The following is a 23,909-nucleotide window of genomic DNA, read 5'->3' on the forward strand; positions in this document are numbered from 1 at the left end:
AGGACCACAGCAGGGGTTTTGTTTGTTTAAGCCCTTTAAGCCCGGTTTCACAGACAAGGATTAAGCCAGGATTAGGCCTTAGTTCAATTAGGGCATTTAAGTGCCTTAGATAAAAACATTACTGGTGTGGATCTTGAGTCAAAACAATAGCAGTGACATATTTTAGGATATGTCAGTGCAAGTTGCTTTCAGTTATTTTAGTCTGAGACTATAGGCTATATCTTAACAGTTTACAACATCAAGAGCAAGATCAGGGTATTAGGTTAGACAAAAATATTAAAACAGTTGGCATATCACCAACACTGCAACAATATGAATTTATGAATTATTAATCTACAGTAGAAACAATAACACATTTGGCTACAATGTAACAAATTCCTCTGTATTAGGTTCTTTTTCATCCCATCCTGCTCTCTTCATTCATCTCTTGGTTTCTTGTTCTTTCTGATGTTTTCATTTCTTTAACTGGGAACTAAGAAAAACATTTTACTTCTGCTTTTTGCATTGAAGGCGTTATCAAATATCTCGATCAGAGCTTGCAACATATTTCACACTCTTATATGGGTCGCTGTAGTCTCATGAAAATCTATTTGAGGTAAACTATCAAATGTGTTTCAAATTAGAAATTATTTCATTGTAAACTGTTACAACTGTCGAGACAAATGACTATAAAAAAGATGCTACATTTAATCTTCATTATTTCTACACATCAGGTGATTCTCAGAATGATTGCTGCAGATTTTCTTGTATTCAGCACCATTCTATCAGGTTGGTCTTTTTTTATGTTTTCATTGAGAATATTAAATTAAATAATAATAATAATAATAATTGGACACTAATATCATACTTGAAAATGTCAGAAAATTCATTTAATTAGATCAGCAAACAAATAACACTTTACAATAAGGTTTCATTAGTTAACATTAACATGGACTAAGAATGAACTATACTTCTACAACTATTAATCTTGACTAATGTTAATTTCAATATTTACTAGTACATTATTAAAATCAAAAGTTGTATTTGTTAACATTAGTTGTCATTAGTAACATTATTTTTATTAACTAACATTAACAAAGATTAGAAAATACTGTAACAAATGTATTGCTCATTGTTAGTTCATGGTAGTTAATGCATGTTTATCATAGACTCCTAAAATTAAAGGTTGCAAAAAGGTTCATGGAACCAAAGATGCCAAACCTTTATTTTTAAGAGTGTATATGAAGTGTACATGTGCTCTATTGTGACAACCAGAAAGTTCATTTTGAAACAACCTAAAGCTTCATTGAGTGAAATGTGTTGACTGAAAAGTGTTCTTGTGCTATTTTCTTTCAAATAAATCTAGGCTATATAGTCTATAATGTATACATGTAGCCTATAAATTGTTAATTGTGGCATAATTGTCAAAATATTTTTGAGGGACAATGTATATAGGCCTATAGATTTGTATTACATTTCATTATAGCACATTTGTATTCCAGCTGCTTGGTGTAATGACATCGAAATATACGCCCCCAAAACCCTAAACGCCACCAGCGGCTCCTGCCTTTTGATTCCCTGCCGATTTGAAATTTCAACGGAGAATGAAAAGTATCTTGACCTTTCACCAGAAGTAACCTGGAGACGAGGATCTCTGTGGTCACTCTATGACACAGAGGCTTTTACCAACGCTCACCGACAGAAGGAACCTCTGATAAAGGTGGTGGGGGACTTACGAAAGAAAAACTGCACTTCTGTCATGATGAATCTCACGAGCCAGCATTCAGATCGCTACTTCTTCAGGTTTTCATCTGAGGGGTTTAGTGTGACTGCAACTACAGCTGTGCAGATAAATGTGTCAGGTAAGGCAGTGCAAATGTTCCAGGAAGAATCAGACATTACTTTTCAGTTTAAGCGGTTTGTGGCATCACATCTTTGAAAAATGTTCAGAGTTTCACGGGGCACATAGTAGCCTAGCTATAAGCAACTTACATTTTAGGTCAAACATTGCCACTAATTTTGTGTATTTTTGCTCCCAAAACACATAGTTGTGTTTTGTTTGTGTTGGAGCGCCAAAATTGTACATACGGTGATGGAAATCAACCCGCGGCAAAACATTATTCCTGCGGCAACAGCTCATCCTCTCCTCGGGTCGTTTTGACCCGAAATATTAACATTTTTGAGTGTTAATCGGAGTGGTCCAAGACCTTAGGACTTTTGTCACACTTAAACTTGGAATACACACACAAATTGTTATTATAATTATTATTATATTATTATAATTATTAATTATGTTGCAATAATTTTTCATATTAATTATTTTGCAATAATTATAACTATTGCAAAATAAACCACTTCAGTATAAATACAATACCACCCCCCCCTAACCCCCCAACCATGCTTAAAATGCCCACATATTTCCAAAACAAAAATAAATTGTAATGTCTAAAATCTAAATATATAGTCTACTCTACATGAATGCACACTGAAGCAACCCGACTTCAAATGGGACTTTGGGATCCAGGGGAACAGTTAATTTGCTCCATCTAGTGGCAAGAGTCATGAAATATCACGTTTATATATTTTTTTCCCCACAATAGGTCAGCAGAGACACCCAAAATGAGATATTTTGACCTGATTTACCAGGGTTATGCATTAATGAGTTATTTTGTATTTAAGTGAAATAATGTGAAGAATGTGCTTATTTATATTAAAATTATTTATAAAATCTAATAATTTAGAGAGAAATGCATTGAACCTTATCAAATTATATAAGCTTTCTGGACAAAAATAATAATTATACTTTTTTTTATTTCTCCTCATGACATTCTCAGATCCTTATTAATGCAGAAAATGCTCTCACCCTGTTCTCAATGGAGTTGTAAGCTTTATTTTCAAACTCAAGTAGGGAACAATAATCTGTATATGAAAATATTCACAATTACACAAATAACAATTAAATCTCCAGCCGTATATCTATCTCTTTGTGTAGTACTGTATATAGGCCTATGCTAGGTTGCAGCTGCAGCTCACGTGAATGAACTAGTTGATACAGGAAATCAGTAGCCTAATAAAGAGGTTAACTTACAAAAATACTAAACTTAAATGTATTTAAATTGAAATTTCATTAAATAATATTTTGTATTGCAAATGGGCCTAGGTATTTTAAATACTCCCCATCCCTACCCTTGGTTTGTTACTGAATGAGTCAGCGTCTTTAAAGACTTTCCCTTGGCGCCTTATGCTGGCGTATGATACTTCACGATATTGAAAAACAAAAAGTTTTCTTTACGTCATTCACACAGACACTTCCTATGTTAGCTGTTCTTAGCTGTGAACTAGATCAGACACGTCTGAGTTCTGGTTTTCCAAAAGTCTTTATCAGTTGTACTGTTATCTTATCAATTAATTGAGAAATGTATCCTATAGCGACTGTAAAAAAAACTTTATTATTTTTAACTTTAAATATTACCTAAATACACGTTAACCAGGGCACCTTGAAATAAAGTGTTATTATTTGTAAATGCTCAGAGTTTCTATACAAATGAATACCATTACGATCACTCTTTCTCCTCTCCATATCCTGATAGATTCGTTGGCTGAGCCGTATGTGATTGTGCCGGGACTCAGGGAGGGTGAGGTGGGGAATCTGACTTGCACTGTTCCAGCGCCTTGCCCCTTTAACTCTCCAAATGTAACATGGGATCCTGCATTTGGTGGGAACATAACACAATGGACACAGCTGAATGCTGATGGGACACAGAATGTTTCTGCCATTTTGAACTTCATCCCATCGTTCCGCCATCATGAGCTGAAAGTGAACTGTGTTTCCATCCATCTGCTAGACAGACAGGACAAACCCCTGCTCAGCCACAAGACCATCATCCTCAATGTGGAGTGTGAGGTTTTAACCCAACACAGTTTGCAGCTTTTCTGTTTTTCTGAAAATACTCAGTTTCTTCTCTTTCTGGCCCACAGATCCTCCTAAGGAAACACAGATCTCTGTTACAGGCTCAGTCTGGCTTGGTAATAATGTAACCCTTACCTGCCAAAGTAATTCCAACCCTCCAGCGGTCCACAGGTGGTTCATGAAGAAGGATGTTATAGTGGAAGAAGTAGGTGCCTCGCGTGTGCTTTCCTTTACTGCGACCCATAATAATAGTGGGGAATACATTTGTGAGGCACAGAACCTACATGGTGCAGGGAACTCTACAATCCTACAGATCACTGTCCCAGGTCAGTCTGTGCTTGAGATGGTAGAGCAGGGTTCCCCAAATCCTGCCCAGGAGGGCTACTGTCCTGCAGAGTTTAGTTCAGATCCTAATCAATCTCACCTACCTGCAATTTTCCTCGTATCTAATGGCGCTTTTCCACTGCATGGTACGGCTCGGTACGGTTCGACTCGGCACGGAACGGTTCGGCTCGCTTCGCTTTTCCACTGCTGGTACGACTTGACTCGGTACGGCACGGTTCGGTTCGCTTTAGCTCGGTTGCTTTTCCACTGCAGTTAGTACCGCTTCAAAGTGGGTGGGACTGATCGTTATAGTTGCCGTCTCTACTGCCATGACATCATCATATTAAATGCGAATTTTTCATTCCGTGTTTCCCCATCCGCTCCTCGGCAACCAACGAGAGGAACGTCTGCACCTCGTCCACTGACCACGATTCAGCCATTTCTTTTTTTTAAGTTTATACTCTTTTTTTTGAAGCAAATACTTTTAAAACAGGCGCTACAGTGTTGGCTGTTGTCTACTGGCTATTTAAATCTAGCGGGTTTAGTGTCTAGTGTTGTAAATACAATGACGCTGGTATTGATGATTCTGTCTGACCAATCAGTGATCTGCAGTGTTTCCACGTCACATTTTAGTATCGGTACGGTACGCTTGGAACCTCAACAGAGGTGGTACCATTTAAAGCGAGCCGAAGCGAGCCGTACCGTACCGTACCATGCAGTGGAAATGCGTCATAAGTGAGCCGTACCGAACCGAGCCGTACCGTACCATGCAGTGGAAAAGCGCCAAAGCGTGCCGTACCGAACCGAGCCGTACCGTACCATGCAGTGGAAAAGCGCCATAATAGTACCTACTCTAAAGACCTCAGCTCTGTCCCAATTCAGAGGCTGCATCCTTCACAGGTCGCATTTGAAGGCCATTGCTTCACCACGACGCGACGAAGGTTGTCCCAATTCGAAGGCTGCTTCAGATGCGGCCTCCAAAAGCGTCCTTCGTTTCCCATGAAATGAAGGATACAACTCTTTGTGCGCTGGTGACGACAGGATTGTTTTGAGAGAATTTGCTGAATTACACTTTTAACATAAGCACTGGGTTTCAGCTTACTCATATATCTAATGATGCAAATGTAAAAACAGAACAAAAAACTCTAAAGCAATTCAAATGTTGACTTATATCTTACTAAGATGCGATTATATATATATAGTTTATACTCTTTGCTATATACAGAAATGGACCATGGTGAACATATTTAGGCTGTTTGTGAACCCTGTTTTGTTTTCCGACAGTGGGTACATAACAACACACACATTTTCTGCCAATCTCATGTAAATCTTGAATACCTATAGAATAGTATTGAATCCTTCATATCTCCGAAGAGTCTTTAGTTTGATCAGATTTATAAAAGATAGATACAGCTGTACCGTTTCTTTCCGAAAACAGTCAAGCTCCTGGAGGTGTGGCGTGGGCGGAGCTAAAGAGTCACAAGCACGGACTGTTTTTAAAATAAAAAAATGGACACTTATGGTAGTCAGCTAAACAAATGTATTTAAACACACACAATACATCATTACACTTCCCCTGGATAACTTTTGATTGCCGATTGCCAGCAAAACACAGACATTTGATGCAGTTTTACCGCCTGCAGTTCCGACTCATGACCGGGATATTGTATTCGCTGAGACCGCTCCATCTTTCAGTTTCAAACGATCTGCAAATTCAGGGTCGAACAGGGCCTTGTTTATAGAACATTCGTCACCGAAATGTTGTGCCAGCAAAACACACTTGGCACAACTCCGTTGCTGCCCCGGAAAAACAAACTGCATCCACTGCCGCTGGGTTCTTTGGGAAGCTGAACAAGATTGTCTTTCCCTCACAACCAAAAACACTCTTTGATGACATTGTTGATTTTGTGGTCTAAAAACTAAATGTCAAATCTTTCTCGAGCAACAAACGATACACATTGATGGGCGTTGCTCTTGCTCTGGGCTGCATTTCCCAAAAGCGTTGTGAGCCTAAGTTTATCGTAGAGACCATTGTTCTACGATCAATTTAGGCTTACGTTGCTTTTGGGAAACACAGCCCTGGTTGATGTGTGCGCACGCTCTTCCAGGAGAAGTGCCCATACAAGGAATTCCACCCTTGATGACGCCATACAGGGCCATACTCGGAAAAAAACGTTCCGAAACTTATACGAACCCTGAAGGAGTGAATTTGGTACAGAAATACTCTGTCATAGGTCCAACACGTTTTTTTAAACTTTGGCCATGTTTAACATGAGAATCCAACTCTTTAACAGTGTAAATATGTCAGAATGCATGAAATAGTGTTAGACATCCCCTTTAATATAACTTTCAAAAAAGTCCAGTACAAATGTTACTGCCACTCATCAACAGCAGCTGTCACAATTGCTAAGCGTTAAGAACAATCCTCCGTCGGCTAGACCATCCCATTTAACAACGCTCGTTCTGATCTTCGTGGCCTTTGAAGGACGCAGCCTCTGAATTGGGACACAGCTCTTGATTAGCTTGTTCAGGTGTGTTTGTTTGGGTTGTAGCTAAACTCTGCAGAGCAGTGGATCTCTAGGACCGGATTTGAGGAACCCTGCTGTACAGATTAACCATATATTTGTACATTACTGTCATTACTGAAATGAACAGGAACAAAAGCCATGTTTGTAAGTTCTCTTTGTTTTTGCAGGCATATCATTCACTGCTTTCCTCGCAGTTTTGGCACTGTTCTCATTGCTTTTATTTGCACTTCCTATTGTTCTGATTTACAGAAGGTAGGATCCTGCTAGAAATTTAAATGACATAAAATATTTTATACATTATTTAAAATAAATGAGAATGTTTTCCTTTTTTTTTTGGTATATGCAGGTGCAAAAAACCACACAGAAGTGTAAGTATCTTGATATGTTTCTTATGAAGTGAGTTAGATAGATATAGATAGATAGATAAAACATGTCTTCAATATTCTTAGTCCATTTGTTTTCTGAAATAGACTGTAAATTTGACTGTAAAAGCTATACAACTTCAGTTTGAGGTCTTTAAGGGCAAGGCAAACAACTAAAAAATGGCAAAATTTTGACAGTAACATGCTGTTTTCCATTAAAACAGCAATATACCGTATAAAAATGCATTCTGGGTAATATTTGGCGTTTTCGAAAAAGTAGCCTACAGGAATATACTGTGAATTAACAGCGCTCAAAGTTGACTCTCAGCGGCTGTGTTCCAAATCATGCACTATACCCTCATTCACTATTCCCTACATTAGTTCACTAATATAGTCCACTTGAAGAAGTGAATGAAAACAAGTGAGTTAATTGATGACTGATGAACACCTGCTGTTAACAAGCAGAATCACTGAAGGAAAGAGGAACATAAGAACAGAAAAAATATGAAATCAACTGAAGATAAAATACGTTAAATCTCTGAAGATCTCGGCAGAGGATTAAACAACTCCACAAACAGAATCACCAGCTTGATTTATTACTAACCAGATTGACTTTATTTCTGTCAGACATCTACATAAGTTCTTATTAAAAGGTGACAGAGGTTTAGATGTCATTTTATGTTACCATGATGGTGATCAGTGTTGGCTTTAGTTGGGCTCTTGACCCTTGACTTTTGAACATTAGTTTTTCTTTGGCTGCTGTAACTGTGTGTTTAAAATACATTTTCTATGGAAAAGAAGCTGAAAGAAAACAGGATCAGATGACAGTGTTTGTTAATAGTCACAATCATCCTCTAGTGGCCAGATTCACTGATCTCATTTATTGTCTAATGTATTTATATGGGTGATGTTTTGTAATTTTGATTGTGGTGTCACTGTGATTTTACAGATGGAGATCTATCAGAGTTTTGACAACCAGAAAATATGAAGGATTTAAAAAACAGTTAATGCTCAAAACATTTTAACTTCTATATCAGCCAGACACACAGTCATCAAGAATCGGCATATGAATCTCAACAATGGTGACAATCAAATGTTTAATGCTGCAGTGCATGATGGGTACCAGCATAGTACAAAAAAATCGTCCATTATTCCCAGCATGCATTGTGGCATGAACAAATTATGCAGCTGAATTGTCTGGTTATTTTCTTAAATTTTTACTTTTTGCTTTTATTTTTGCTATTGGTTTTGTGTTGAGTTTTAGTTGCGTGTTTTATGAGGTTCAGCGTTGATATCTTTTTTGTTGATTGTCACCATTGTTGAGATTCATTGGCTGATTCTTGATGTCTGTGTGTGTCTAAGGTCTTAGTTAAAAATTTTTTTGTGAAGGATGATTTTTAAAATCCTTCATAACTGATTGCGTAGCTCTGCTGGATCTATTGCTATAGTTTCACAGTGTAGTAATATAACATTAGGAGCATTAAAACAAAAATTTTTTGAAAAGGGATTAGACACGGGATAAGATCGGTGATCCAAACATCATGTGATGACGTCAAAATCAAAACATAACTAGCAACACCTGGGGCCCGTTCTTCGTACGTCGCTAACTCAGTTAGCTGGATTTGATTGTTGACGATTTGGCATGATCTTGGATTGTTTGGTTCTTCGACGCTCATCCTGGACTTGCTGTCATAGCAACAGGTCCGTAAACTTAAACCTGCTCGGGAGCAGGCTTATTTCATGTAAACAGGATTAGATTGTGGCTTCATAAGCGGAGCTGATACGGGAAGTCCAGCGCAGCGCGATAGTGCACTTTCTGAGATTTATATTTTTTCTCGTGACTCGTGAGATTGTCATTTACATTATTAATTTGTTGGAAACGCACATTTATTTTCGACTTGTCGGAGTCGGGTTTTAACTACAGCACAAACTGTTTGCATTGCCCTAAGATTATTTGCAAGTGGCTCTTTCCTAAACACTATTGGAGATGCGGAGAACTTGATGGAAAGTGCTGTCTGTCGTGTCATTCGGAGTTTACCTGGCGCTTTTAGGTTTAAAAAACAGTTTTAGGTTTTTAAGACCCAATGTTGTAAAGCAGTTTTTTTAAAGCAGTTTTTTTTTTTTTTTTTTGCTATCATAATTTTTTATGAAGATCATGCAATCATGACCATGCCGATTACAGTATATGTCACTCAGGCTTCACTAACGTGATTGGTACCATAGACTACAGGCTACCATAGACTGCCATCAAGGCCTCAATGAAGGGGATTATGTGAACAGAAAGGGGGTTCACAATGTAAATGTGACGCCCAGTTACTATTGGGATTCTTAATATTCCAGATTAATAATATTATATCAAATAAAAAAAAGGCAGTTGACTAAAATCTTCCATATCACAAATGTGAAAGCAAAATGGCCAGGATCTGTGTATGACTTAAGAATTTTCAGAGTTGCATTTATGCACATTATTTGAAAGTGGTAAGGAAAGTTCCACAATTAAATATCAAGCTCACTGTATTACATACACTTATGCTGATCCTAACAGAAATGAAAGCTTTAGCATAAGTTCTGCCGGGAAGACTCAATTACTACGTCACCTATTGCCTTCACTTCTATCCAATCATATTCTCATGCTCATGTATAAAAGCTCGGTACTTACACATGTTTGAGTTCGCAGATACTGAAGCGACGATTACCCCCATCCTCCCCACCACCACCAGGATGGTCCTGTCCATACCTCCCGGGGGGTCTGCTGCGCCCCTGCCTTCATCTTTAGGCAGGAATTGCAGATCCGATACTCTCGGATTATGCACTACGGACAGGGCCTACGCCAAATGACTTTGTAGATTATCAGCTTGCTGAGCTGTCAATAAATGTACGGTTTATTGAAATAATTCTCCCGAGTCTTTCTGGTAGAACTGCATTTTTTCATAGGTGATTATGACATGTTCCTGCCTGCAGACAGTATGACCCCATTCCCTGACCCAAACCAGTTACAATGCAGCTCTAGCCAGGACAAGGGCACACAATCAAATGAACTTTGGCTAACTAAAGGGAAGATTTCAGTGTCTGAAAAGTCTGAGGGTTTCACACCTGACAGGGCCTGTGACATTGTTGCATGTGCCATATTACACAACATTGCAAAAAAAAAAAAAAAAAAAAAAACTTTTCATTATATGTTTAATAAAAGACAAATATACTTAGTTCCTTGAGTTTTATTTCAATTGTTCTTTGTAAAGAAAAGCCAGTGGTCAAGTGCCTGCAACAAGAGATATTAGACACATGCCTCATGCAATAAATAAAAAGGAAAAGTTGTCTATCCACTGCCCACCTGTAGGCCTATGTCTCCTCTGTCTGTGCAGACTCTTCTGTAGGCCTTTCTGTAGATGTGGTGGAATCCTGCAACTTATATTGCAGCCATAAAGCATACAAGTATGAATTAAGTAAACTTATTTATGCACTTGCAGGTAGGCTAGTTCCTCCATATGACAGTTATCTGAGAGGGTTTATTCACTGTCCAGTGCAATGGAAACAAATGGACATTACAAAGTCTTATACTTTCTTTCCTTTGGAAAGTTAGAAAATGTCCACTTACTGCACATATTTCAGCCACCACTTTCTTGGGAACAGATACAAGTGTTGGTGTATTATGTAAAAGTGCACAAAAGAGGAAAACACAATGTCATTACAATGAACTACACTCGGGAAAAATATTTTACATTAACATAAGTTTATCAGTTTTCACTTTCACAAGTCAAAGCAATTCCTCATTACTCAAGATTTAACAGTTGAAATGACTATACGGCCTTAATTTAATGCAGCAAAAATTATTTTACAGTGTAGGCTACTTCTTAAGATCTTTTCTTCTTTTTTTTTTTCTCAGCCTTTTTCTTGGTTGCTTTTATAAACAGACATCCATTTATTTAACAGTGTCTTTTATAAAAGAGACTATAATATAATTAAAAATGACCATTATGTAGAATATTTTTGTACTTCACTTTTGTTTGTTCCCATGTTCTAGTGTGGTGACTCTGACATTACAATGAACAAAGTAATTATGCAATTATTAAAATGCAAAAATATAGGCTAATAAGTGATAAAAACATCTAACATGGCCACTTCTAACGGATTTAAATTATCTGCTACTTTTTGCCAGCCCTCTCTCCTGGCTTTTGCAGACTTTGAGGTGTTCCCTGGCGTTTTAATTAAACATTAAAATTCAGAATAAACTTCGACTATTAGTTCTTGCTCTGCTGAGGAGAAAAACTGAGCGCGCTCTTTGGCCACGCTGAACAGCCAATAGCAGCGTTGCTGATCAATGTTTCTACTATCGATACATATCCCCTTTTCAACCAGCGCATGAACGCGCAATTATCTCAGATAACTCAATCCAGCTATACTAATCATATCCGGCAAGTGTGTTCGAAGAACCGAGTTAGCCAGATCATGATTAGCACGATGATATCATCTTGGATGTGTCATTTGATCTCGGATGTAATAAGCAACGTACGAAGAACGGGCCCCTGATCTCATTTTTGTTGGTTTTGTTTCTGCCACAACAAATGTGTCTTAAAAACAGTTACAGCAGCCAAAGAAAAAACTAATGTTAAAGTCAAGGGTCAAGAGCCCAACTAAAGCAAACATTGATCTCAATAATGGTGATGTCAAATTAAACAAAACAACATCTAAACCTCTGTTAATTCTCAATAGGAATTTCTGTAGTTGTATGAAAAAATAAAGTCAATCTGGTTAGTAATAAGTGAAGCTGGTAATGCTATTTTTTGGAGTTGTTTAATCCTCCACTGCTGAGATCTTGAGAGATTTAATGTCTTCTGTAGCTGGAAGTCAGTTGTAGTTCTTGTTTTTCACTTTTTTTCTGTTCTTGTTGTTCCTCTGTCCTTCAGTGATTCTGCTTGTTAACATCAGGTGTTCATCACTAATGCTCAATCATCAGTTAATTAATCACTGAATAATATCATTAACTTCAACACTGCTTCAGTGTTACTTCAACACTGTAGTGTGGACACACAAGTGTTCATTTAAAACTGAAGATTTTGCAGTGGGGTTAAAAGGGTTAAATGTGTCAAATAAAATAAAAAACAGAGTGAATCGTAATTTAACGGTAATCAACTGTAAATTAATTTACGGCATCAAACTGATTAAAAACAACAGCAATTTACTGGCAACCACAGCTGCCAGTAGATTACCGTAAAATCAAGTAAAACAGTAATACAGTAATACAGTATATATACTGTAAACCATAACAATCAGATTTACTAAACGGAAGGTTAATTTCACTGAAATATTGAAAAACTTGAAAAAATTTATGCGAAGTCAATAACTGAAAAGGAGAGTAATATTAAATTTAAGTGTTTTATGTGTTTTTGCACAAGAGGATATAGGAGAGATCTGTTAGTGTAATTAATTCGTTTTGTGGGTCACCATTGTGCTGGAGAAAAGAGCCTGTGCTTCAGTCAAAGATGAGCAGAGAAATACTGATGTTATGCTGTCTGTTGCTTTATTTAAAAGCAGTAACTTGTGTAGTTGCTGATGCAGAGACAATCTCCTTGCTAAGTACTTTAGCACATACATGTGTGCTTTTGTTCGCTAAATACGAACCACAAAGATTTGAGTTAAAGTTTAATTAATTCACTATTACACATTATGTTTGCAGTTTTATATTTAGAGATATTCCTTTTCAGTGGACTCAAATGAAGTAAGTTCACAGTCTTGTCAGTATAAATACTAGTTTTTAAACTCGAACTGTTTGAAGCAATCGGTTTCCCAAATGATATGCGTTCCATGGTATTTCTACGGTAACATACTGTAAAAACGGTAGAGAGCTGTAAATTAACAGTACATTGCTGAAAACCACAGTAGATTACCGTTATTTTACAGCACACTGAAACTGGGCTAATACTGCAGTGTTACTCATGATGAGTGCTTCATTGCTTTCAGAACAATGTTATGTTGTGAGTGAATTATCATAAAGCTAACAGCGTAAGTACAAGTTCACAGCTCATGTATTAATGCATTTCAGGAAACAAACCAAGATCAGGACATTTATGCCAATGTGTCAAAGGCAACAAAAACCCATCAGCTTCAGTCAAATACATATGAAACTAAGGAGACCTGCACCGTTAACCCTGAAAGCACATTCAAAAATAATCTCTCCTACGAAGACATTTATGCAAACTGTTGAAGTGAGAAGTGGAATATGGATCACCACTGAACAATTAGTCTACTTTCTGCATGCCAGTAATGATCATTTTAATAAGCATCAGCATATTCAACTTCACATCTGTTATGTTCAGAACTATGTCGTTGATACTTCCTTTCCCCTTTTTCTCCTCCAATAATTATAATTAAACTCTGAATACTTTTCTGTATGTTTTATTTTTGTTTTTGTGATACATTCACTTTGCTCAATTAAAGAATTTAAAGGCTCCATGAAATCAAATTTGAGTTCCTTTTTTTTAATGGAACATTGCATCATTTATTATAAATGATTTACATGTGCACCATTATTTATTTATTTTAATTAATCATTATTAGCATCATTATATATATTTTTTTAATGTATGTGCCCTCATAATCTTTAATAAGAATTTCTTGCCAAATCTCTTCTCTGATAAGTGTTTATTGCCGCAAAGGTAAATTACCGTTACTCACACAAACTCACACACAAACTGTCACTCACATGAGATCACAGCAATAGCAAACCACAACCATCCAATCAATTCCCCATGGACAAAATCAAGTCCTACTCTACATTTTTTTTAAAACAGGTGACCATACACATATATTTTGGTACTGTCCAGTAATCCTTGCGTATTGGAAAAATATTAAAGAAGAGATGGAGAAAATTGTAAAAAGAGAAGTTCCCTCAAATGTATGTTTTTTCTTACTGGTCTGGGTGTTATATCAGGTGATGTTTTCAGTGCTGACCAAAGATATATTTTACGTGTATTACTACTAATTGCCAAAAAACAACAACATTACTGCTAATTGGAAGTCTGTGAAATCACTAACTGTAACTGAATGAAAACAGACTAAAACAGATTTATATGATGGAAAAAATGACTGCATCATTACAATTGAAAACTGACCTTTTTAATCAGAGATGGCACATGGTTAAAGAATATTTAAATCTATAAATTAAAAAGTGGGGTTTTTTTTTCTTTTTTTTTTATATATACATTATATATTTTATATCATTATATGGCTGTATATTATTGTATCATGTTTGTTGAGATGTGAACATTCATATTACGTGCAGCAATATATATATACAGAATATTTTTATTTATTATTATTATTATTTTTCTCTGTATTACTCTTGTTATTTTATCACTTGTCTCAGATAATGTTCCTTTTGTTTTGTTCTGTGAAAAAAAAAATAGTAGAAAAAGACTACCACAACTTCCATTTCATGCCAAATGGGTAATTTTTTCATTCTTTCATAAGGATAATTTAGATCTTATGTGATTTACACTTATTTACACAAGCAAAGTACAAATGCCCCCAGAACATCCTGGAGTTAAGAGCCGTTCAGGCAGATATGCAGAACAAATGGCGGTGAATGTTAGGCCATAAACATTATATGCAAGTATACGAAACAAAGAACCAAATGGTTGGCCAATGCATAGAATAAAGAATAAAAGAATAAAGTGGTGGTGTCACCACACCTTGTGATCTAGGGGGCAATAGAGAGTTCAATCTCTGTATAAGTCCTTAGATGGAGACATTGAAGGAGGAGATGGTCTTTTAAGTGGTTCAGTAATGAGTCTTATGGGGATGATGACACAGGATAATACCTGCGTCCCCTGGGTCAGAAAACCTCTCTGGATGAGAAGACGACAGGCAGGGCTGAGGCAGGTAAAGAATAGTAATACGGATAGCCTATTTTGAACTGTTTTTGCTGTAGTATTATTATAGGATGAGTTTATTTCTTCATGTTGTGCTTTTTAAAAACTCTGAAGAGAACACACAACAATTACTGCATAAAACAGACGACACGAGTCATGCATATTATAGGACTTTAAGGACATATTATAGGTATAGAAATAAATAGACATAATCGTTTTTGTATTGATATAATATTAATTTATTATTAATATAATTAATATAGTCATGGGAACGCTCATGCAGTCTAGACGTGAACTTTCTGAGGAAGGACAGTGAATATTGTAGTTCAGCACCAGGAGGCACTACAAGTAAAATAATCATCTCTCTAAACTCCACAACCAGTTGAAAAAAAGTGTTTCAATTTTCATGATTAATATCAACAGACTAAATGTTAAATTATCTTAAAATATCAGACAGACCAAAAACTTGATGTCAACAACCAGTGGAATTTCTCAAGTCAGTAATTGCATGAAATTGCTGTGAATTTTCTCAAAAAATTAAAGCGGCATTTTGCACTATTTTACAGTGAAACTCACCAATAACAATCTCATAATTATGTAATTACAATAAGAGACAGAACAAAATATTACAGAATATAATTAGACTACTGAAAATAAGCTCTTAAATATTGTGCCCAAGAAAACAACACAATCATTATGTGTTCAGAATCAACACCGTAAGACAAAAAACTTTTCATGTCACATTTTCCCCTGTCATTTATTGATGTAAACTGACAATATGGATTCTAAATAAGTTTGGTAATAAAGTCTCTGAGACTGTCACATTCTCACAGAATAATTACCACCAGGGTTCTCATACACCGATGCACTCAAACAACCTTACAAATGTTCTACATGAAGATAAAGACATCAGCAGGATCTGTGAGGAAAGTGCTAAAAACTTGTAACAAGAAAAAAATAATAAAAAATAGCCCCTGGGGAAATTAATGAGCAAATATTTAAAAACAGCCTGTTCACAGTTATTAGTGCCTCAGTTCATGAGAAACAATCAAGCTATCAGCATGTACAGTACCATTCGACCTCATAAATCCATACTTGAAGTAATCATTAACCTAATCCAAATTCCACAAAAAGGAAAGTACTGAAATCAATACGTCATTTGGATGAGGCCTACCTCAAGACAAATACCGACGAGAAAAGAGTTATAAGTAGATAACTTTACCTAAACGTCCTCTGTATGCCAACAAATCAATGTTACCAGTGAAATGGCAATGATTAATGTTAGAAAAAAGGAAAATAATTCAAGTTTCCATGCAAACTTGTATTGGCCATCTCAGTCAGTAGGGATTGGTAACTGTATTAATAGTTTTAACAGTCTATTTATAAATTAACTTTATTATTAACTTAGTAAAATGCTGGCTCTATTGTAACAGTCAGGTCTCTGTATAAATATTGTTGCTAAATTTACAATGGTTGTGTAAAGTTTCTAATTTCACTCAACTAATAGTTTGTCAATTGTGTGCTTTTTGTATTATTGTAGGAAAAAAAGGTCTGTGTGAAGATCTTACAAAGGGTTTGGAATGTACAGATCCCCTAAAGCAGGGGTTTAAGTATGTGGCCACATATGTATGAGTACATACATACTCATACTCATAAGTATGTGGTATGTAGTCTGAGACTAGGGCAAGGGTGCCAAATCCTGTTCCTGGAGATTTGCATTCTCTTGAAAAAGTGTTGCATTCCCCTGATTAACTTTGAATTTGCTTGCAGAAGTGTTCAAATATAGTTTGAGTCAATGCAAAGTTTCTCAGGGGAATGCAAAGGTTCTGTTAGCAAACACAAAAGCATTAAATTATAATTTCTCATATTTTTTCATCAAGTCCTTGTAGAGACCCCGTAGGAACGACATGTGGAGTAAAAATAAAAACACCAGGTTCCTAGATTTTTTTGAGTGAAAGCAAAGTTTCTCGAGGGAATGCAAAGGTTTTGCTAGTGAACACAAAAATCAATCAAAATAGAATCTTTCTATTTTTTTTCATCAGCATAGCATCACCACATGCTAATACAGACGAGAAAAGAGCAATAAATAGATAACTTTACCTAAATGTCCTCTGTATGCCAACAAAACAATGTTACCAGTGAAATGGCAAGGATTAATGTTAGAAAAACAGAAAATAATTAAAGTTTCCATGCAAACTTGTATTGGCCATCTCAATCAGTAGGGGATGGTGACTGAATTAGTGGTTTCTAGTGTCTATTTATAAATTAACTTTTTATTTATTTATTATTAACTATGCTGTCTTTATTGTAACAGTAAATTAATTATTGCTTAATTTTCACAAATAATTCACGAATTTGTGAAAATGGTGAATTTGTGTGCATGTGTCTTACGTGTTCAGTCTATAGGCACGTAGTTTCTTTACAGTCACATCTCCAGCTACTGGCCTGGCAAGCATAATACAACGCTTTTATTCATTTCTGCGAATTCGTATGAGTAGGGATCATTTTGAAAACATTGTCATCTCTGCGTGAAAAATGCTAAAGAAAAACCTGTTTTTAGTACATCATTGCCCCAAAACATCCTGTTCCTGTACGATGTTTTGTTGATGCAGAGTTTGATACCAATATTCAGTCTCATAAGCAAGTGTCAAAGAACGTAGACACACAGCACGTAGCCTTACTTGTTCATTCATGTCACAATGATGAATTCTTACCTACCACAGCTTCCTCATTTCTGAGAGCTCTGTGTGAATGCATGTTTCCTCCATATACAAAATGAAATTGAAACTGTCCATCACCTACAATACTTGTTAAACAGAACCGGCCCCTTGAGTTGCATTAGGATATAACAAGATATAACACTCACACAATAACTTTGATGTGAAATTTACATTATGTTTTAGCTGTGCAATTCATTATAATTCACAGAGACACACATGGATACTGCGACATGGGGAAAACAAAAATAATGATGATATAACAGCCTAGCCCTATACATTTAAATACCATTTCAGCACATACTACAAACTGAACTTAATGTTGGATTGTTTCAACCCATGTTTTGGTCAAATACAGACAAACCCAACAGTTGTTTTAAATGTTTTATTGAATTGTCTATACTTGACCCACACATGGGTTAAAACAACACAGCATTTTTTAGAGTGTAAATACAACATCTCATACTTTGTTACATTTTTACACACGAATAGAAACAATTCACATAACTTTGCCAGTCGCAAAACTTGTCATAGCTCAACATTCTGGACTGTGTTTCTCAGAAGCATAATGAGCCAAGTTGATCGTAGAGACCATTGGTGTTAATGGTTCTATAATCTACTTAAGCTTAAGATGCTTTTGAGAAACACAGCCCAGATATATAATGCCTGATAAGACATTCATCTCCCACAAGGCTCATGTTCCAGGAACATGTGCTTTCCAAGAACAGTGATTTCCAAGGAATACTGCCACCCTCGCTATTTACTCCCATGCCAATTTGAGGACATGCAAACTTGAAAAATAGTAGCTTTCTTTCTCCCATTGAACACAGAATATATTGTGAAGAAAAGACAAACTGCTGAAGTCAACGAAAAGCCAAAACGTTAAACTTTCAAAACTTCCATCAGCTTCACTAATACTGCATATTCTAAAGGTATAATCACATTAGTAAAATTTTGCAGGGGGAAAAAAAAGGTTAATTATCTATTTTCAATAGCACAGCAAATTATGAAGCTAAGCTCACACAGAAGTTACTTTTTTAAAACCAAGCAGTTTTCCGTTTCTCAATATGGCAAATTAGTGTGATCAGCTGGAAAGTGTTGCAAAATCTTCGAAGGGGAACTCTATCACCCTCACGTGAAACATGTTATCTCTGTATGAGGAACAGATTAAAATGTGACCAAACGTCATGAAACATGAAAAACAAGGTCTGACATTCAATAAAGGTTCACCCACAATAATAATAATAATAAAATATAATAAAAAAAAAACAGATATTTAGAAGAATGGCAACCATTTGGATCCGTTCATCAAATAGCGTGATCATATTTTCTGAAGTGACATGATATTCCAGTGGAGTTAATTTCACACAATCTTGGTCTTTTTAGAAATTTGAAAGATTTAGTACCAATTTCACTATAAGGACAAAAAACAGCTGAAACAATCTTCAAAATATTAGCGTTCTGCAGGACAGAGTAATTTTGGGCGATCTAACCCTTAAAGCAGCGTTTTCCAACCTTGTTCCAGGAGGCACACCAACAGCACATTTTTGATGTGTCTGTTATCTGACCATCCATTTCTGGTCTTAAAGTCTCTATAAAGGAGCAGACGAGTTGAATTAGGCATGTTTGATTTGGAAGAGTTCAGAAATGTGTAGTGTCGGTGTGCCCCTAGGCACAGGGTTGGGAAACACTGCCTTAAAGATAACCTATAAAGAGCTCAGTGTCAATTGCACAGAAACAAATGGTGTTCATCACCATCACCCGTGTTCTCTTTCAAGTACAATAATGAAACAATCCCAAGTCATTTCAACCCCAAGTGAAAACTAGAAACAAAAAAAAAGCCTTCATCCAGAGTCTCAGAAATGTCTTGAAAGATACTTTAATGCACATTATTGTCCCCAGAAAATGTTGCCAGCTTATTCATCATCTAATTGGTCTAATAATAGTCCGTTTACAATTGCCCAAACATATCAGCAGGTCAGCATGGAGCTGTGCATATTTCTCCACAGTCTCATGGTCTGCTGAGGGTTGCGTTGGTGCACCAGGAGCAAGTCTTTGTGCACACAGGGGTTCTCTCGATCTTGCTCCCGAATGTCAAATGTCTTGAAACCATCGTGTTTGGTCGGAGTGATTCCAATTGCTTTAAAGCACATCCCGTTGTAGACATCATCAATAGGGTAGAAGGGTATGTAAAAGGAAACATGGTAAAGAGATGGGAGAAGGTTTCCAGAAAAGAGGAATCCACCGCCACCAGCATAAGGAGGGTAAGGACCTTCGTAGAAAGACTGAGGAACATAATATTTGATTTTAGGGTCCCGTAATGGCGTGGCATCAGAAATTATCTGCCCAGTGTATAACGTTGAGGCCTGTGCGGGATCAAGAGACTTCAGGTGATTCAGGATTGCTTGAGTGTTGGCAAAAACGTCATCGTCACCCTTAAAAATGAAAGACACCTGAGGACAGTGATCCAGCATCCACTTGAAGAACACGTGCTCCTTGAGAGTCAGGTTGTAAAAGGTGTCGTGAAAATCCCAAACGAGCAGGTCTTTAAACAGCTGAGCTTCAAATGAAACTATTTTGTCGAGACTGGGATCATCCACAGATGATCGACCCAGCAGAAAGACTGTTCGTACCTGAAGTCCGTTTTCATACGACCCTTCTCTTCCCCAGGTCTCTCGGACTGCCTGGCGCCTCTCGAAGTGCTTTGGGATGGATTTGATTGCAAAGAGAAGGAAAATTTGATCCGACGCACACTTGCCAGGCTGATCGTGAAGAACCGGTGGGTCTCGACACTCCATACTTTTAAGGAAGTCTCCGTAAAGAGGGGGATACGAATGAATATCCTGAATGTTCGTTTGTAGCAACTCTAAACTCTCAGGCTGACAGTGAAACTTTTTATGCGCCTCCCTATGCGTTTCATTGTTGGTGGAGTCAAACTGCCTGACGAGAGAATGAAGTTTTCGGTTCCAGAAGGCACCGTTTTTGGGAATGTCATTTCGGAACTTCTCAGAAATTGTAAGGGGAGGAAGTTCATTTGGACTAACACTTTTGTTTTTTTTTGTTATAGTGTTTGTCAGTCCAGCTGTGGGTTTTCTAGAAGTGGAAGTTGCAACCGAAGGGATTGTGGCAAAGTCTCTTTGTGTGCGTTCCACATCCGTTAGTTTGGAATAGAATATGACAAAGCAAAGGCAGCTAGCTACTGCTACGATGAAGAATTTTGTATACTTCTTTCTCATTTTACAACAACTATTGAGAGAAGCTAACTTTGCGTAGCAAGAAAGGAAGTTGGTCTCAACAGGAAATGGTGGGGTTCACACAACAGAATGCTCTTGCGTTGAAGTGCTGCTGTTTCCTTGTTCTTTCTTGGGTGGGGGTGGGGGGGATCAATGTTAGTTGATCCTACACTTGCTTTTTATAAGCATGACAAACATCTGTTATATGCAGCTTCCTCCGAATTCAGTTTCTTCGATTATATTCCCATTTGATGTCAAGTTCAGCTGTGAGCCTAACAGACACAAGGAAACAGTAATGCAAGTGAGATCACAGGAACACCCTCTTGAACAGCAGTTTGAAAAAGATTAAAACAAAGATCGTTTGTTTGGTTTTGTACGGTTTGTTTGGTTTTGTACTGTGAACATCACATAGCACCTCAAATACCACTGGGCTCTAAGCCTTGCCTAAACACTAACTTTCTGAAAGTTAAAGTGACAGTTCGCTTAAATTAAAATTAAAATAGCAAACAATGCATTACATTTAAGACAATGAGCTCATTGAAGTTATTAATTACAAGTTGTCAACATAATGATTAGAATATTTAGAAATTTAGCATTGGTGCCTGTTGATTCAGAGTTTGCATCATCTGAACTCCTCGCAGGAGAAGTAGGTCGTATGGGTTTGGATCAACATGAGGGTGAGTAAATGATGACAGAACATTCATTGTTGGGTGAACAACCTCTTTAAAACTCACTGGAACAGGGCTAGAGCTTTGTAGATGCCAACGTTACAGCTACATTGGCAAACATATATTTGGATCTAAAAATAAACAAGCTTTACATTTATTGGAAATATGGTCTCAGGTGACCAATTAAACAGTACACGCTATAGATGAAGTACATTTCACTCCCGTAAGGACACTGTATTGAGCTCAGGGACAGATGAGCTCAGGGACAGATGAGCTCAGGGACAGATAACGCAGGCAACCTTAGAAAATGTGTGCATTTGGTCTTGTAGAAACATCTAAAGCAAATATTTGTTTCCTTTCTCGATGGATTATCTTTCAGGAGCGGTATTTGGATTCTGATTGATCTAACATGTGACTTATGATTCAGCCTTGCCCTGATTCAATGTTAAAAGCATTTTAAATTAGGCTGAATCTCAAAGCCATGGCTATTTTCAGGAATGTGCTTGCCTTTCCAGTATTACCAGTATTATGGATAAACCACAAGCAATCCACTATTATTTTAACCATATCTGTCTTGAATCATTATTTAATTGAAATGTTAAGCATGTTTACAAAAACTTACATGGCAAAATAGTTATTTCCAAGATAATACCTCATCAAATGTAACTGTTCGAAACACTTAAGGTAAAATGCTTACTGCTTCACTTAATGTTTTTGTTAAACAGTGTAGGTGCATATGCATATTGCGGCTGAAGACGCTTCTTTTTCGACAGCACTTGATCCAGTAATACTAACACTTTCTCTTCTATTCTATATAAAAAATAAAAAACATGTAGGCCTACTGCGTTAGATTAAACAGAAGGGTCATAGCACTTATATTGTTGTCATACTGTTAGTTTAACTGCTTCTATTTTTCTCATTTGTAAGTCGCTTTGGATAAAAGCGTCTGCTAAATGAATAAATGTGTATGTGTGAATCAGTCTGAACATATATGCGCATGCATGCATTAAGCATTACTAGAATTCCAGTCTAAACACTTGCTTCTAGACTACATTTTTGGCCACATCTGCCTAAAGACAGTGCGCTAGGTTGAGAAACAGCTAGAGTCATATCATTACTGAAAAAGGTAGTTCTAAACTCGTTTAGAAACGAAACTGACTTTGGAAAAAAAAAATCACATTACCTACAATGTGTTAAGCATTGTTTTCGGAAAAAATAAGTTATATAAGGTTCACTACATTTGTTACAAAAGAAAGCAATAGATCAAGAAAGTAGTTATTAAACAAAGAAATACGCTCTTAGAGGAGATCCTATATTAAATCGTCGCGGTATCACTGCTGTAAAAATTTGAATAAGATTTGAGCAGATGAATGTAGGCTATAGGCTACCATCTATGATAGTTTATTACTAACGGTGGATAAAAGGTAAAGGCTTACTATGGAAAGTATTAAACCGACTGGCAAGTTAAATTTAAATTAAAAGTAACGTTAGCTGCTAAACGTTTTTCAAAACAGAGAGAAAAAACATTTAGGACTTACCGTGTGAGCGTCTATGAATGTTCTTAGTCCACACTGATCGCCTTCACAACAGGAACCGCGTTGTTACGTTGTTGCCCACGAGGAGTGTGAGCTTGTTCCTCACTGTAAAACACGACGTCGGCCTCTCCCTTTTTTCCCCATCAGCACCTGTCTATGATTGGTGCTTATCATTCAACACACCTGGACACTGAACCATGAGACTGTTAACACCTTTTCTTGGGAGTTTAATTATGCGGAGTGCTCTGATATAAAACAGAGATGTCTTCAAATCCCTGAGATGCTTATGCAGATGTGATGTGTAAGGAACGGCTCCTAAGCCCCGCCATAACAAGAATAGCAATGTACAATTAGAGAATATAGCACTATTCACAAGTCATTATTTTTATTATTATTTATTTACAAATAATTGCAACAGCATTTCAAAATTATTTTGAGGGCATGAACGTGTTCCTGACTTATAAAAACAGTTGTCACGATATGAAAATATTTTGATGTTTCCTCGTTCATTTATCAACATGCAAATTCAAGAGTTGTCTCTCGAGACACGTTTTACAAGACCGCTGATCACTTATTTGTGACTGGTAAATATTAACATTATAAACAAAGCAGAGAAATGGTTTATATAATTTCTTCTTATGTCATCTTTCAATGAAAAGATTCTAATTTATAATATATTTATAATTAAGACCCTAATGAATCTCAAATTTTTCCAGTGTGGTGAGGAAGTGGTTATGTTGGGTGGATGTCCTCTATAAACTTCCTTGCACACCAGAGCATTAAAA

General features: G+C 36.7%; 2 protein-coding genes and 2 long non-coding RNA genes across 8 annotated transcripts in view; 3 read left to right on the plus strand and 1 right to left on the minus strand.

The window, feature by feature from the left end:
• Positions 1 to 14,971, plus strand: part of LOC309507283 (myelin-associated glycoprotein-like) — a 45,704-nt gene extending 30,733 nt beyond the window's left edge. The window contains exons 1-8 of one of the 5 annotated variants that reach the window (XM_082181452.1): positions 527 to 595; positions 725 to 768; positions 1,482 to 1,841; positions 3,570 to 3,878; positions 3,958 to 4,215; positions 6,909 to 6,993; positions 7,088 to 7,109; positions 13,144 to 14,971. In XM_082181452.1, the coding sequence (XP_082037578.1) occupies positions 561 to 595; positions 725 to 768; positions 1,482 to 1,841; positions 3,570 to 3,878; positions 3,958 to 4,215; positions 6,909 to 6,993; positions 7,088 to 7,109; positions 13,144 to 13,305 (1,275 nt within the window). In that variant the 5' untranslated portion in view covers positions 527 to 560 and the 3' untranslated portion in view covers positions 13,306 to 14,971. The other 4 variants (XM_082181453.1, XM_082181451.1, XM_082181450.1 and 1 more) reach the window with 4 other exon arrangements.
• LOC309507303 lies at positions 8,687 to 10,273 on the plus strand. The gene is made up of 2 exons (XR_014209116.1): positions 8,687 to 8,804; positions 10,038 to 10,273. It is a non-coding gene; the product is annotated as an uncharacterized lncRNA (long non-coding RNA).
• Positions 14,972 to 15,006: 35 nt separating the features above from the next.
• On the plus strand, positions 15,007 to 19,401 carry LOC309507296. The gene is made up of 2 exons (XR_014209110.1): positions 15,007 to 16,794; positions 16,955 to 19,401. It is a non-coding gene; the product is annotated as an uncharacterized lncRNA (long non-coding RNA).
• A 150-nt stretch (positions 19,402 to 19,551) lies between these two features.
• On the minus strand, positions 19,552 to 23,804 carry b3gnt2l (UDP-GlcNAc:betaGal beta-1,3-N-acetylglucosaminyltransferase 2, like). The gene is made up of 2 exons (XM_082181455.1): positions 23,128 to 23,804; positions 19,552 to 21,193 (listed from the first exon to the last, which is right to left on the minus strand). Exon 2 carries the CDS (start codon positions 20,922 to 20,924, stop codon positions 19,659 to 19,661), a length of 1,266 nt encoding a protein of 421 aa, XP_082037581.1. The 5' UTR covers positions 20,925 to 21,193; positions 23,128 to 23,804; the 3' UTR covers positions 19,552 to 19,658.
• Positions 23,805 to 23,909: the final 105 nt, after the last annotated feature.

This window comes from Leuciscus leuciscus (assembly GCF_965113295.1).
Source record: "Leuciscus leuciscus genome assembly, chromosome: 10".
NCBI classification, from domain to species: domain Eukaryota; kingdom Metazoa; phylum Chordata; class Actinopteri; order Cypriniformes; family Leuciscidae; genus Leuciscus; species Leuciscus leuciscus.